This window comes from Tupaia chinensis, unplaced genomic scaffold, assembly GCF_000334495.1.
Source record: "Tupaia chinensis unplaced genomic scaffold, TupChi_1.0 Scaffold000549_1, whole genome shotgun sequence".
Classification (NCBI taxonomy): Eukaryota; Metazoa; Chordata; class Mammalia; order Scandentia; family Tupaiidae; genus Tupaia; species Tupaia belangeri.
The window spans coordinates 1,382,286-1,399,085 of record NW_006160061.1 but is presented as its reverse complement, the minus strand read 5'-3'; the positions used below and the strand labels follow the sequence as shown (position 1 = coordinate 1,399,085).

Here is a 16,800-nt window from a genome sequence, read left to right as displayed (position 1 = left end):
ACACACATCCTCTGATACTAACAAAATGTTAGGAAAAAAGGAAACTAATCAAAAATAGTATACATGTAATTAAGAAGAAAGTAGTTCAACTGCAGTGAACAAATATGATTTAGGGATTTTTTTTCCCCTCAGGCACATAGATAAACTTTGTTTTTATTCACAGTTTTAATGATGGTAAAATGTCCAAGATCAGAGTTGTGCACCAAAAATAACAACTGAGAGAACAGGTGATTGTGTGCATGTGTACACATGTGAGGTGTACTCTAAATAAAGAGGTTTGTAACTAACGAGGTGAGCTTCTCCACAGGGACCTCAGTCTAAAATAAGAGAGTAAGAAAAGGCTGGAATGGGCTAGAAGGATGCTCAGAAGAGATTATCACAAAGGGATGGCCATGTGGCTGAGAGGAAACCTGGGGGGCTACAAGTTTCAACTTTCGGTGACAAGTTAGTCAGATGGTCTCTAGGTCCCTTCCATTTCTACAGTTGTATGATTCTATGTAATATTTTGTCTGCATATGACTATGGAAATATGTATCATTGCGTGTGTGTATACAAACGGTTCCTATCTGAGAAAGATTAAGTGCTTCTTTGCCTGCAGATAGGAAAACAAGGTACCTGGACAATAAGATAATAGAAGCCTTCATTTACAAACAAGAACAAACACTGGCACCTCGAAGGCCAGTTTTTAGGACAGTAACAAGTTTTCAAAAGATCATGATAACTATAAACTGGTGACTTCAGTCCCTAGTTCTTTTATTATGACCATTTGGAAAGTGGTTACATCCGGCTCTTGACTCAAATCTCATTTAAAACTTTTTGCAGTGTGCTGGGATCAGCAGTTGGCATAATGGCTATGTCGCCGGACTCCCATGTAGTCGACTACAGTTCACGTCCTGGATCTGGTGGCTTAAACTCATGCCAAGTGTGTGTGCTTGTGTGCCCAAGATCCCAAGAGGAGAATGGAGGAGAAGGGATTACAGTGTAGCCATCCCCCCTGGGGGGTGATTTCTCACTTTCTGTTTCTCTGTCTCTCTTTATCTTTCTGGCGAGTGCACATACCCTATAGCAAAAACCTCTCCAAAACAAAACTCTGCAGTGTGTAAAGGACCTTGCTGCTTCCCAAACCAGAAAGTGAGTTGAACGTACTGGTCATGCTGTCAGTACCTGCCAAGAGTGAGGCATCTCAGTTTGTGTAGTACCTGTCAGTACCTGCCTGACTGTAGAGGCATCTCAGTTTGTGTAGTTTGGGAAAGACTGAGATATAGAGTCATTATTTCATTTAAATTTTCATTCCCTGGCTCCCCATCATAGCCCAAGCTCTGTCCTATCCCCCGAAGTCCAGCATCTGTCCTTTATTCCACCACAGCAGTGCATGTAGCTCCTGCTCAACTCTGCATACACCATTCTGCCGAGGATATATAGTCATGGTTTTCATTCACAATTGACTGAGACACACTCAGTGGAAGAAAATGACCCAGCAGTTCCTGATTATGGTCCAAGAATCACTGTCAGTCTCCCTTCATCATGAAGTTGAGCTTTCTGACAGAATTTCCCCCCTCGGCTCTGCGTCACTGGAGACTGGAAATGGCCAATCATGGTAACATGAGCTATAGGCTCTGTTTGGTTTTAGCTGTGGAAAATGAGCTCCTTCCCCACCAGTAAGTATACCGACAACACATGTGGTAGCCCAGATTTGCTGGTACACCACCAAGAACAACACTGAGTTTTCCATTTTGAAGTATTTTCCAGTAATAGGTGTAAAGCTAGTAAATAGTGGTGTCTGTGTGGACGTGTTTAATGCATTATAAAAGATTATAATAATTTTATCCCTTGTGTATTTGTCCTTGGTTGTTACCTCTTACACTGTGTTGTGTCCCAGGGCTAATCTGATTACCTGGCTGGATTCATTGCATCTGATTCCCTCCAAATTTGGGGGAATCTATGTCCTATATTTCTCCCCCACATGAAGAACTGTTTCTGTACTTCCCTCATATTCTTGCTTAGCGTAATATTTACTTAACTTTGGGAAAAGAGTATCTAGTCTGTAGTGAGTCTACATGTGACAGGATAGGCACATACCAGAAATAACCAGAGAACAGTTAGTAACTACTGCTCCTCAACCAGGTAAAAGCCAGTGATTGTACCTGGCTTTGTTAAACGTAAGAACTGAAGGGAAGTCTTTTTTCCTACCTTGTCAAATGGTGGGGGGCTCCTTCTTTCTATATGAAGAAACCCTACTGGTCTCTGAGTGCACGTGGCCTCGTCTTTGTGGTGAGATGGCAATCCAGTACTTCTTTTTCTTTTCTTTTCTTTTTTAAGAGAGATTTTTGCTATAGGGTGTGTGACAGAGAAAGAGAGACAGGGAGAGAGAAAGTGAGAAATCACCCCTTATGGGGGGTTGGCCACACCACAATCTTTTTCCTCTATTTTCCCCTCGGCACTCCCACACACATGACTGGTGTGTTTCAAGCTTCCAGGTCCAAGACTCGAACTGCAGTGAGCCATGTGGGAATCCAGCACCTTAACCACCACACCACCTGCTGTCCCCTGCAGTAGTTATTTATATGATATGACTGGTTTCTAAACAGTCATGCAAAAATTTTTATGATTAGATATCTGTTTGCGTCTCTGAGTTTTGGATTTTGAGAATTATCTTTATAGAAATAAAAAGACTACTTCAGTAATTCTTAAGCTTGTGGCCTCTGGACCTCTTTTTACATTCTTAAAAATTACTGAAGACCCCAAAGAACTTCAGTTTATGCAGCTTCGTGTATGTATTTTCCATACTAAAAATGAAAATAAAATTTTGATACATTTGTTTATTGCACTAAAAATAAAACAAACTCAATACATATTAATATACATTTTTTTTCTAATAAGAACAACTCTTTCCTAGGCCAGCCCCATAACTTAGTGATTAAGGAAGCTAGAACCCACATGGCTGACTGTGGTTCAAATCCCTGCTTCAGTAGCTTGAAGAACCTGAGTATGTGCCTGCCCAAATCCTGACAGGATGGAAAAGTAGACAAGAGATTGAGGTGACCATCTCCTACTGGCAGGGAGCAGCTTTAGCTCAACCTCTCTGTCTCTCTCTAGCAAATGCATCTGCTCTCTGGCAATTAAAAAAGAAAAAAAAAAAAAAAGAACTACTTTCAAAAGTTAAAAAAAGAAAGAAAGCACTACTTTCCAAAGTTAAAAAAAGAAGAAAAACATACATGAAAATAGTGGCTGTCATAGGCATCTCATGCTGCTGAAACAAAATACTGTAGTTTGCTCTCAATTCTCGAGGCTGGAAGGGTTCCAGGTGTCAGCACAGTTGAGTTCTGATGAGGACTCTTTTCTGCCTAGCCACCTTCTTGCTGTGTCTTCTCATGGCCTTGACTTGGTGTAAGTATGTGAAGAGAGTGATACTTCTCTTCTTTCTCTCTCTCTCTCTCTCTTTTTTTTTTTTTTTTAATTTCCTAGAGGACACGAGCACTTGCCAGAGGAAGACCAGGAATGGGGTAGTTAGTGGGAAAGCACCTCACCCCTCAGAGGGAATGGCTATACAGCAATCCTTTCTCCATTCTCCTCTCAGGATTTTGGTTGTGCACGCACATTCTCCCAGGATGTTTATCAAGTCACAGGGTATGAGACTTGAACTATGCAGTTCGCCATGTGGAATCCAGCTACCTTAACCACCATACCATACAATGGCCCCCTCCTCTTCCTCTTATAAGGCCACCAATACTACTGAATCAGGACCCCACCCTTATGACCTTATTTAATCCTTTTTTTTTGGGGGGGGGAGGTTTTTGCTATAGGGCGCGTGCGCTCGCCAGACCGACAGAGACAGAGAGACAGAAAGCGAGAAATCACCCCCCAGGGGGGACGGTCATGCCGCAATCCCTTCTCCATTCTCCTCTCAGGGTCTTGGGCATGCACGCACATGCACCTGGCGTGCATGTAGTTGACACTCAAACCACAGTCGACTACATGTCCAGCGACATAGCCATTATGTTAACTGCTGGTCCCGACCTTATTTAATCTTAATTATCAGGTTTTTGGAAAAGTCGTGATGCATTTTTGCATAGAAAAACATGTCATGACTTTTCTGACAACCCGATACATCCTAACATTTCTACCTCCAAATATAGTCACATTGTAGATCAGAGCTTTAACACAGGAATTTTGGGGGACACAATTTAGTCTGTATTAGTATCACTATTTTATAGGAGTATAAATCCTTTAAAGTCTAGTTTAATAGAAGTTAGCTGCATTCTTATCTATTCTGTATTCAGTCACTTGTGTTGTATTGTTTGAAGTAGATGAAGACAACCCAGATCTTTGGTATTCAAAGACTGTGCTAAAAAATGGTGCCCAGATTCATTATTTGCTATTGTCTTGGGCTGGGAGAAGTCACTCCAGTGCTTTGCTAAGAGCAAAGGCCTGATTGAGACCCCACAGAAGCCTTATTGTGAGTTTAGGGCGGAGCACAAGAGAAAGTAGAGGAGATATGGAATCAGAGTGAGGAGCCAGCAGTGGACAGACCTGGGCATTTTCCCGTTGGCTGGCTCTCCTGTTGACTGGCTCGAGGTCTTTGAGCTGTCAGAGTCCTCACCTGTAAGAGTTCTGCATTTGATTCGTCATGATTCAGGTATGAGGAAAGCAGCGGACTTTGACAGCTACCTCCTGAACAGGTCTCAAGGTCTGTGGAGAAAATGTTACATATAGGCTTCTGCCAGCTCCAGCCTCGTACCCATGCTGTGACCTGAAGGACACGCACTGACCACCAGAAAGTGCCCATTATGTCCCTCTCTTGCTCTGCCTTACCTAAGTAGGTCTGCTCGAAGGATGAAGCTGTGAGGAGAAATGAATGAAAATAAAGGGTAGTGTTAGGCCTTTTCCTGCTTTTGAGGTATCTGATAGGTTAGTAGTCCCAGAGATACCAAAAACCTTTGCCATTGGTTCCTTGGGTAGTTATTTAAATAGAAATTTCTGTTGAAGAAATTTAAATAACTACATGAGGGCAAGGGAAGGTTGATGTCTCAGCTCAAAAGAAAAAAAATTGCACTATTCCAAATTCTTTTTCTTTTTTAAAATGTTCTATTTAAGCACTCATTGGCTTAGTAATGCCAACCTACATTGGTGAGGGTGACCTTTCTTACTCAGTCTGTGATTTCAAGTGCCAATCTACTGTGGGCGCACTCTCATAGATGCACCCAGAAGTAATATTTTACCAGATGTCTGGGCATCTCTTTACTCACTGACTTTGTCACAGAACTCTTAGGTAGCCTTGAAAGAACCTGTGTATGTCCTTCCTAATTACTGAGAGATATGTCTCATATTGATGCCAGACAGATTCAAGTCAGACGTTACAGCTAATACCAAAAGGTATCATTTATGAGTTACTGTATTGTTGAGCCTGACTCTCTACAACTCAGTGAAACTCATCTTTTTTTTAGGGCAAAAATACATTTCTCATTTAAGGTGTGATTGTCAGTGACTCATCCTTTGGGGATTTTACTAGCTGTTTGCTTCTATATCAGGATTCGTTACTCAGTACAACAAAATAGATGTGTGGAAAGTAAGTCATCTGGATACTTTGTGTGCTTGCTGCCAAACATCTGGGCATTTGGAAACATCTGGAAAAGTGACTGAAGTTTTCACAAGAGTGTTTAGCATCATGCGAATGAAGCCTTGGGCCCATAGTTGGATGTCTCCCAGTCCAAGGTTGATATAAATGTTTCATTATTATGAAGCAGGAAGGCTGACTAGATGGTAGGATACATTCGTTGCTCCACTTGCAGTGATTTTTGTTTCAGTGGAGTGAGAGAAGGTTGTTTCGTTTCGGAGCCCTTCAGTTAGGTGAGCAAATCTACCTATAAATCCCGAGGAGACTCGAGGGCCAGCAATCAGTCAGAGTGATTTACCTCTGTCACAACAGCCATTTGATGTATATGTATGAAATGCCCATTCACTTCGGGGGGGAGAAGTAATAGGCCATGATGACCATAGAGCATTCTAGAAAAGTGTTTCTGTCAGGCCATTACAGCATCGGTAACTCTCAGACTAGTGGTGTTCCCAATAGAAGATAAGAGATGCTTTTCACCTAGGGCTGAGTATGAAGTGACTTACTACATGAGGCCCTAAAAAGAAAACGGAACTTTTGTTCTCAGGCAGGTCATCTAGTCAGTCAATGGCATGTGCCTCTAAAACGGCACCTCCCTGCAGGGAGCCTGTGGATCACAAGGCCTTGTGAGAAGAGAAAAAAAGCAGCATTGAGGCGGGCACCAGGCAACAGGGCGAGAAGGAAATGCTTAAGCAAGGAACCTTTAGTTTTTATATAATGAACCCAGAAGCATATTTTATAGCTACTTCATATGAGTCAGGCCCCAGTTTGGCTGCAGACTGTGCGGTGCCCTGGAAGCTGTTGCTGGGGAAGCCAGGGACTGTCACTGACCTTGGGGCTGGGGACAGAGAGGTGGCCGAAGGCCCAGTCTGTTCATTTCAACATCTGGCTGGCAAGATAATACTCTTTATTAAAGGCTTTTGTAAAACCATCTTTTCTCCACTATTAGCCTTGAGGGAAATCCTCCCCTCACCTCTGCCTATCCTTAGTGATGCTTAAAACCACAGCCTCCTTTGCATCCAGGGCCCTAGATTGATCCAAATGGTTTGGGACACTGTTCACAAATGTCTTTCACAGATGTTGAAGAATATCATTGAGTTGTTTTTTGGCAGGAATTGTACTTTTGCTTCAATCCTCCTTAAAGTGAAAATGTATCTTGCTTGTCCTGGGAGTGGCCTGCTCCGTCTGGGCAAGGCAGGATTTATCTTATCTGAACAGGAATGAACCAGATGTGATGTAAGAAGGGGTTGGCCCTTGTGTTTGGTACTCAGGGTCTGTATAACCGAGTGCATCTTCTCTGAATTTATTGTGTGGAGCTTCTAGGACAATCAGTTTGGGAATATCTTGTTATATTACCACACTAGGTTAGAATTTCAGAGCTTTAAGATAGTGAGAATATTTTTCAAACTTTTGTTAGCAATGAAACCTCACTTTGTCCCCCCTCAAAAGAAATGTTACAGACAACTCAGTTTGATAGCACAGACTTGAGTAAGTACGAAGCCCTATGAACCTTACGTCCTTGCACTTATCCTTTCCTGTCCAAGCACCTGACATTTGGAGCTGACCAAAGCATTGCTCTGTAACCCTTATGGCTTTTTTTTTTTTGAGAGGATTTTTTTGCCATAGGGCATGTGCACTCACCAGACAGACAGAAACAGAGAGACAGAAAGTGAGAAATCACCCCCCCAGGGGGGTTGACCACGCTGCAGTCCCTTCTCCTCCATTCTCCTCTTGGGATCTTGGGCACGCACGCACACGTGCTCGGCGTGAGTTTCAAGCCACCGGGTCCGGAATGCAAACCATGGTCGACTACGTGGGAGTCCAGCGACATAGCCATTACGCTAACTGCTGGTCCCCCTTATGGCTTCTTAAGACATGGCTTCAGGGGCCCACAGATGGTATAATGGTTATGTTGCTGGACTCCCACACAGCCAACCATGGTTCAAGTCATGGACCTGGTGGCTTGAAAATCATGCCGGGTGCACATGCGTGTATGCCCAGGAGAATGCAGGAAAAAGGATTGTGGCCTGGCCATTCCCCTGGGAGATTTCTCACTTTCCCTCTCATTGTCTCTGTCTCTATCCCCAGCAAGTGCACATGCCCTGAGGCAAAGACCTCTTTAAAAAAAAATAAAACAAAACAAAAAACATGGCTTTAAAAGCAGCAGTCTGCTCAAAGACTTTCAAATGAATGGACGTGAAAACCGATGTCTGGAATGGTCACTGTCTAACCTAACGGTGGAGTAGTAGCAAGGTTGTGACTCATTATCTAAACTTTATGGACCTGTCTGTGCCCTCATAGGCTCTCACCCCCCTGAGTGTTAGCACTCAAAGGTGCAAAGAGGGGCAGTTGTCTTGGCAGGACCCACAGGCCTGGACAGATAGGTGGCTGCATTAACAGGCTGAAGTCTGTGACCTGAGATGGGAGCCTGGGCACGTTTGTTGTGCATAGTGCCTGCTGATTGGTGTCGGTGAATTTATGCGTGTGAACCTCTTTATAAATGACTCATGGTGAAGGTGCTTCTTTGTATACTGTGGAGTACATGCTTCCACAGAGCATGTGCTTTTCTTTGCCTGCTGGCTCACTTAATTTCTGATAACCCTGGTCGCTAGCAGTGAAAGGCTGATCTTTTTTTTTTTTTTTTTTTTTAAGAGAGGCTTATTTTGCTGTAGGGCATGTGCACTAGCTGGAAAGTCAGAGAGACAGAAAATAAGAAGTCATTCCCCAGCAGGAATGGCCACACCTCAGTCCCTTCTCCTCCATTCTCCTCGGGATCTTGGGCACGCATGCACATGCACCAGACGTGAATTTAAGCACTGGGTCCAGGACTTGAACCGCAGTCAACCTTTCGGGAGTCCAGCAACATAACCATTATGCCATCTGCTGGTTCCCTACCCCCACCCTTTGATTTTTAAGAGAGATTTTTGCTATTGAGTACATATACTCACCAGAGAGATAGAAAGCAAGAAGTCACCCCCAGGGGGGATGGGCACACTGCAGTCCCTTCTCCTCTTGGAACTGGGCATGCATGCATACATGCTTGGTATGAGTTTTAAGCTGCTGAGTTTGGGACTTGAACCATGGTCAACTATGTGAGAGTCCAGCAATGTAACTATTACACCATCTGCTGGTCCCTAAAAGGCTGCTTCTTAGTCTGGACTCTGTTCCTGCCGGCTCTGCTGAGTCTCTGTGTAACTCTTAAACTTGCTCCCACCACACCTGCTGCAGTGGCTACTTGTTATTGATACAGGACATTGGAATCAAAGCTGGCCGAATAATGGAAAATACCCATGAACATAAAAGTCAGAAATGAAAAACTTCAGCTGCAAAAGTACAACGTTTTATTTAAAGGTTTCTGGATCATATATTGTCTGGCCGCCATTGGCAGATGAAAGTTACATGCAGCAGTGTATAACGTGTGATCGTTTATATGTGCAAATATGCTCCTGGCTCTTACGTACATTTTGATGAGGCCCCCGAGACCATCCCCGTGAAGGCCAGTGTATGGATAACTCTAAATCAGTGTTTCACTCCTTTCATCTTCACCAGTTTTCTAAAACGAGGCCAAGTTCAAAGGAGAGGAGAGGCACGTTCGGCCATGACAGTCCTATTTTAACCGAGTGTGTGGGGGTGGTCCAGATGTGAGCTGCATGAGCTAAGACAACTCTCCTTTGATGTGGGCCACAACTTTTACCAACCTTCCCCAAACATACCTTCCCATTTCCTGTGGGATTTTAGTGTACTTGTTTAATGATCACTAAAGTAATAGGGAAACAAATGTGAATCTGGTTTGCATGTATATCTTCTTTCAGAAATGAAGGGCAGGCTCTGGACCCCATGTTGTTCCTCTTGGAACAATGTCAGAAAATACCACTCTGAATTCATTAATCGAGACTGGCAGAAATGCTGTCTATACCGTCACATAGAGGGGCTTGGTGGAACTACAGTGGGGTTCCTCTGGTGCTTTTAGTGGGTAAGGAGTGCAGTCGCTCAGATTGCTTCCAGGTTCCCTAGAGCTGGCATCTGTGTTGGCCTTGGTTGTTGTGTGCATTTTGTGAGTTCTTTTCACCAAGTTTGTAGCAGCTATAAATAGGAAGATGTTTAAGTCTGTTATTTCAGAAGATTAAAGGTATTTTTTTTTGTTTTAAAGCACACATGTTCTCAGCACGATTCATCTGTTGACAGAATGAAGGATTTCTAAAGAAATATATACATATTCAGGGTTCTTTTTAATGTCTATTTCAGAGTCCTGTCTACCAGACTAGCACAGTGTTTGGGGAGGCTCTTTACTCACCATGAAATTAATCTAATACCACTTGTTCTGGATTGAATGCCATCTCTTTTCGTTAACAGACTATGAGTAGTTTGTTTCATCCCTGTCCACATGTACAAGACTAAACTCTACTTTCTCTAATACCCCTCAGTTCAGTCCCTGACTGTTTGTGAGTACCTTGGGACTCATGCCTATGCAGGGACAGTGGGCCAATTACGGCTGCATTCCTATGACACCTAGTTTTAGTAACTCGTCTGTCTTTGTTTTGCTCAGTTTGATGTTGAATGAGTTGGAGAGTTCATGCTCTAACTGTCCAGTTTACAATTGGTGGTCAAAAAGCTTGAGGGATTAATCAGCTGCTGTAATATTGTATAAGTCGTTGGTTCCCAAATGCTAGTCTAGAGATCATGAGTACTTTTTTTTTTCCCTAGAGGACACGTCCACTCACCAGAGAAAGATGTGGGGAGAGAAAGAGAAAGGGGGAACCAGCAGTTAGCGTAATGGCTATGTCGCTGGACTCCCACGTAGTTGACCGCGGTTCGTGTCCCAGACCCGGTGGCTTAAAACTCACGCCGGGCGCATGTGCGTGTGTGCCCATGATCCCGAGAGGAGAATGGAGGAGAAGGGATTGCGGCATGACCATCCCCCCTGGGGGGTGATTTCTCGCTTTCTGTCTCTATGTCTCTCTCTGTCTGTCTGGCGAGCGCACGCGCCCTACGGTGAAAATCTCTCAAAAAAAAAAAAAAAAAGAGAAAGGAAGAAAGCATCCCTATGGGGCGTGGTTCCACTGCAGTCCTTTGTCCCTCATTTTTCCATTCTGTTTAAATTTTGGGCACACATGCACATGTGCCTGGTTGATCTTTTTTCAAGTTACCAGGGCCAGGATTGAGCCACAGTTTGCCATGTAGATTCTGGCTCCCTTGACCACAAGGCCATGAGTACTTTTTAAAATGGCAGATTCCTAGTCCCATCTATGGAGATTGTCATTCAGTATGCTTTGCTTTACACTCCAGGAATCTGCCCTATATATTGAACAGTAGCTCTGTAGAAGATTCTGGTGTGCAGATGTTACATATATGCATGATATATTGACTGTAGTTTTTAGTAATAATGTTTTTGGTCTTTGGAAATGTCTCATCTAATTCCAAAATGGTTTAGCTATGGTCTTAAATGGAATATGTTTATCGGAGCATCCTGGTCTGTGTGGGAGAGGGAGCATCAGGATGACCATTGGGGACCTGGTTTTAGCCTTGGTTCTGCCACTCTTTGTTGAGCTTTCATTGAGTTAGAGATACTTGGTCTGTCTGAGTGTTGGTATCATTCATAAATTGAGAGCACCAGATTACTATTCAAAGTACTTTCAGCTTTCTAACATTCTTTGAATGGAAGGGCTTTGCCCTCCTAGAAAACTACTAATACTGTCTCCTCTCCTCTCCTTTCCTCTCCTCTCCTCTCCTCTCCTCTCCTCTCCTCTCCTCTCCTCTCTCTTCTTTCTTTTCTTTTCTCTTTCTAGTTTTAATTTTGCCAGAGAGCATCTGCACTTGCCAGAGTGAGGTAAAGTGAGAGAGGGAGGAAAAGTGAGAAAATACCCTTATGAGGGATGGTCCTGCTGCAGTTCCTCTATTTTTCCTTTTAGAATTTTGGGCACACGTACGCACATGTACTCATGTGTCTCTCAAGGCCCCAGGTCCAGGACTGGAGCTGCGCAGTGGACCATGTGGGATCTAGCTGCCATAGCCACCATGCCATCGGCTGGGGGGGTGGCGCGGGTTTTCGGCTGGTATGTTGACACTGTTTATCAGTGGCCGTTTCCTCTTCGGCTTAGTGAATGCCTAGCTGCTCAGGAGAACATTAATCACAGTCTGCAGCTGGTAGCCAGCCCCAGATCCAAGATGGCTACTCTTCCCTTTCTTCTCCTGCCACTCCCAACCTCCCACCAGAGGGAAGGCAACCATGCTCCTGGGAAACAAGTTCTTTTGTTGGGGTTTTTGCTGAAGAGAATTCAGGATGCAATTCTGACCCTTTCTGTGCCAAGCCTTGATAGTTTTCACCCACTGGGCCCTCTTTGGAGGGTAGGGATGGTTGTCCATTTGGGAACAAGTTGTGACTGATGTCACTGTCCTGAGAGCTGGCCATGCCCTGTTACCCCCTTCAGCGTACTTTTCCTTCTCTAAACTTTGCTGTATATTCTCTAGAGGGCTGAGCATGGTATTCCCTTACATCTTTGATCTCAGTCTCTGTGCAGCATCACTGTGATGCGTAGTGCTTTTAAAACTATGAATGTCTATGCCACCCCTTCCCTCCATGGGACTGCTGAGTCAGACTCACCGGATTGGGGTTGGACAAGTATGATTTTTAAAGACTTTATCTTAGACTCCCTTCTGGAACCTTCTTCCCTTTTTCAAGACTGGGCCCATGTTTAAATAACTGTAGTGTAGTCATCAGCATACTGATGGTAAACTGTGGTCTGAATCTGTTAACGAAAGGAAGTTGCTTCAGACTAGCGGCCCTCCGCATTGAAGACTAGTCACCTTAATGTTCCAGCGTGTCGTTCAGCCACAGGAGCTACTGTTGTGGTCTAATGGCTCTTGTTTCACTCTAAAACATGATAGAAAGTAGTAGTAAGCCACTCACCCCTTTGTGAAGTGTGTCTTACCACAACTATTCACGTACACAGCACTACAGTGTATTTATGTAGCGTGTACTCTGTATTAGGTATTATCAGCAACCTAGAGATGATTTGAAGTATACAGGAGGATGTGCATTGGTTACCTAAAAGTACTATACAAGATTGGAATATCCAAGGATCTTGGCATCCATAGGGAGTCCTGGAACCAGTCACCTGGATATGAGCGATGTGTGTGTGTGTGTGTGTGTGTGTGTGTGTGTGTGTACATACATATCTTTACATGAAATGTAACATGACTGAACTAGATAGATGCATTACAGCATTATACAATACCATGTAGGACTCTTGGATGATTGGTTTTAGTATCCCATAGCTCACACATGGAGTTAGAACACTGGAAGTTTAGTGTGTGAATCCGGGATTAAATATGAAAACTGTTAATCTGGGGACTCAGCCTTCTCAGTGTAGTGTGTAATCTGTAGATGGGCCAGGTAAACATTTTCTGATGGCAGAATAAAAAAGCCAATGACTGTAAAACTTTGTCTAAAAATGGTAGCTGAGGACATTGATAGAATTAAAGTTCATCCTTTGATTTTGAGAAGTTTCTGTCTTTGGCTCTGTTTTTAACCCCACATATTTAATTCCATGTATACACAAGTATTGGGTCATTAGGAAAAATCATGGTGTAGTTTTTTTTTTTTTTTGGTATGCAAAAATGCATCATGACTTTCCCAATGACTTGATCCACTGGGGCCCTGGAGTTCCTAATATTTTGTCTGTGTATTCACCTGTTCAATGAAAGCATTCCTCTCAAGTGAGATGAATGTTTCAGAGCGCTGAGGTACTGCTTCACAAATTACTGCAGATTTTAATACTCACTTTAAGTGGGTTGAGATAACTTCCTGAAGTCTCTACGTTACCTCTATGTTGTAGTTTATGCTCTAGAAGGATTAGAATGATTCGATGTAATGTAAACATTTGACTCTGCCTTTCAGTTAATTTAAATACTACATTATTCAACTCTTTTAGTTCGTATGTCTTTTTTTCCCCCAGACAATAGATAAAGTTTTATTGAGCATTTTAGTTTACAATATGAGGTAAAAGGAAAAACAGATCTCAACCAATATTTTACCTAGCTGTAGTAAAATATTTTAGACTTTAGGGATTTATAAGGGATTACATTTTTCAAAAGTTGAGATAAGTTATGAACAAATTTTAACTCCTTGAATTTTCCAGTTGAGTCTTCCCTTACAATAGTAACAAGCTCTATTTTGTTACATAAATTTCTTCAAGGCCAAGTTTTATTGTTGTTGATGTCTTTAGATCTTAAGAACTGGTATTTCAAAAAATATTCACTAATTCCACTTCAAAAAAATGTTTTGCCTTTGGTGGAGTTTTGGCATCAGGCTGTCCTTCCATTCCATAAGCCCTTTGTGGTTCATTCTCCAGGCGAGCCTTTTCTCCTTTACTCACAGTCAAAAGTGCTTCATCTCACCCTCTGATAACTTTGCCTACTCCAACTTTAAAACTTAAAGGCTTGGGGGACCAGCAGTTAACGTAATGGCTATGTCGCTGAACTCCCATGTAGTTGACTGCGGTTCGAGTTCGGACCCGGTGGCTTAAACGGACGACGGGGGCGTGTGCTTGTGTGCCCAAAATCTCGAGAGGAGAATAGAGGAGAAGGGAATGCGGCATAGCCATCCCCCCGGGGGTTGATTTCTCGCTTTCTGTCTCTCTGTTTCTCTGTGTCTTTCTGGCGAGTGCACGTGCCCTATAGCAAAAACCTCTCCAAAAAAAAAAAACTTAAAGACTTGGCACTTTTTTTCTTCTTTGAACTTGTTTGAATATTAGTATCAAAAGCAGTCCCGTCCTGTCGTGTTCCTGTACACCAGCAGTGAACAACATCTCCCTTTTTGGGAAAGTTGGTTTTATCTCCTTTTTGAAAAATAGAGGTTGTACATTTTGGTGGACTCTCATCCTGAGTCTCTTCAGATTTGGTTTCTTTGGGTTTATCTTCATTAAACATCACATTTTTCACTTGCTCAGATACTTATACTTTCAGTACCCTTGAAACGCTTGCTTTCAAAAAGATGGTTGTATGCTGTAACCAAATGGTCCCTGTTAGCTGTCTTGGCGACATTTTTAATGTTTCCTAGTAATTTATATTCTGCAAGAAATGAATCTGAGCCGTGTTCCTGCAGAAACTTGGTAAGGTCCTACCTGGGCAACTGCTCACTGCGCAGTTGCTTCATGGTCCACGCCCGCTGTGGAGCACCAGCCACCATCTTCCCCCGCTGCCACTGCTTTACTGAGCCAGCCCGCCTCAGTTCCAAGTTTGTATGTCTTTAAGGTTCTATTTGAAAAGAAAAACTATGCTTTTTTTTTTTTTCCCCATGAGCTTTTGTTTTTTTTAGGATAGAGTCTCACTGTGTTGTGCTTATCCTGCCTTGGTCTCCCAAGTCGCTGAGACAGGGGTGTGCACTTGGCTCTCAGGGTAGCACAGGAATTGAACCCTGGCCTCCCTTGCAGCCCCAGCCTGGGGAGCACAGCATTTAACCAGCATGTGCCACCATGGCTAGGCCGAAATATTTTCTTGGATTGTGAATGTATGCCAAAACATTGATGGGACAGTTGAAACAACCAGTGAAAGAAGATACATTTGATATGGATTTCAGAATATCCAAAGACTATGAAAATGAAATTAAGGATCAGCCTTTGGTCCTGGCTCATGTGGTTATTTGTGAGTTAGCTAGCAGATAAGTAAATAGCATGGAAGAGAGTGAAAAAAAATAGGTTTTCTGGAAATAATTATTAATGCTGAGATTTCTGTGTCTAATTTTGGAATTGGTTATGTTTGGAATGTCACATGTACAATGAAAATGTGTGTTTCAGGTTTGTGGAGAAAAACAGCGCTTTGAGAAGTTGATGGAACATTTCAGGAATGAAGACAATAACATAGATTTTATGGTGAGTTATTTTAGTACTGTATTCAATAAGGCAAACTGAATTTCAGCTTTTTAAAAACATCCATATTTAGGGAACCAGCAGTTAGCGTAATGGCTATGTCGCTGGACTCCCACGTAGTCAACCGTGGTTCACGTCCCGGACCCGGTGGCTTAAAACTCACGCCGGGCGCGTGTGCGGGCGTGCCCAGGATCCTGAGAGGAGAATGGAGGAGAAAGGATTGAGGCGTGACCATCCCCCCTGGGGGGTGATTTCTCGCTTTCTGTCTCTATGTCTCTCTCTGTCTGTCTGGCGAGTGCATGTGCCCTATAGCAAAAACCTCTCCAAAAAAAAAAAAAATCCATATTTAAAAATAGGACAGGAAGATGGGTTTAATATGCTATGGATCCAATCTATGATGTCCCTCTTAATCTGTATTTTTCCTCATGGCATTTATGTCCAGAATTATTCATTACATATACACAATAAGAAAGACCAAAAGTATGGATTATTTATAGCAAATAGAGAGAGAATCCATGCAGTTGGGAAGAGGAAGTTAGCACATGACCCAAATGACTATGGTTGTCGATGTCAGCTACTGATGGTGTCAGTGTCAGTGGCTATGCATAAATGAATCCTTAAGGTAGAGAGAATCTGGTTTTTGAATTTTTCCAGAGCGAGAGAGAGAGAATGAGAAAGCACCCTCCAGCAGGGTGAGTGTTGACCATGCCACAATCCCTTCTCTTCCCTTCTCTTCTTAGGATTTTGGGCATGCATTCACATGTGCCAGAGTGCTTTTCAAGTTTCCAGCTCCAGAACTTGAACTGCAGTCACCATGTGGGGATCCAGCTGCCTTAACCATCATACCACCAGCTGGCCCCAGTAGAAAGAATCTTTACCAAAACCGTTGACCTTTTGACCTCTGTAGACCTTACTTAGCTGGTGTTCTTCTCCAGGCTATATTCCCAAACACTGAAGGGCTTTGGTTTATAGAAATGAGTGCATGTGTCCCCCAGATTAATATGCAGCAGGGATTTTCCCCATTTGATCTCTCGCTGTCTTAGTAATTCTGTGAGGGCACCTCCGTACTGCAAGTCACTGTAGCAGGCTTGATCCCATGCACTCACATGTGGCTCCACGGCAGTCTTGTCATACTCGTGCGCGAAAGACAGCAAAATGAATTTTAGCTCTTCTGGATTCATGTACCGAAATCTTACAGTGGAATTGAACGCGGACTCTTCCAATGAGAATTTCCTGACTCTGTACCTTTGTGCACACCCAGATCTGCAGGCTTGAACCTAACCTGGTAGCCCTTCAGTACTTTCTGTACCCAGGGGATTCCTG

The 16,800-nt window shown here is 43.2% G+C and overlaps 1 protein-coding gene and 1 pseudogene across 1 annotated transcript in view; one reads left to right on the top strand and one right to left on the bottom strand.

The window, feature by feature from the left end:
• Nucleotides 1-16,800, top strand: part of FMNL2 (formin like 2) — a gene marked incomplete in the record, with an annotated part of 348,552 nt that overhangs the window by 281,696 nt on the left and 50,056 nt on the right. The window contains 1 exon segment of the mRNA XM_027775349.1: nt 15,406-15,480. Coding sequence (XP_027631150.1) covers nt 15,406-15,480 — 75 coding nt within the window.
• Nucleotides 13,855-14,798, bottom strand: LOC102486509 (peptidyl-prolyl cis-trans isomerase FKBP3 pseudogene; annotated as a pseudogene).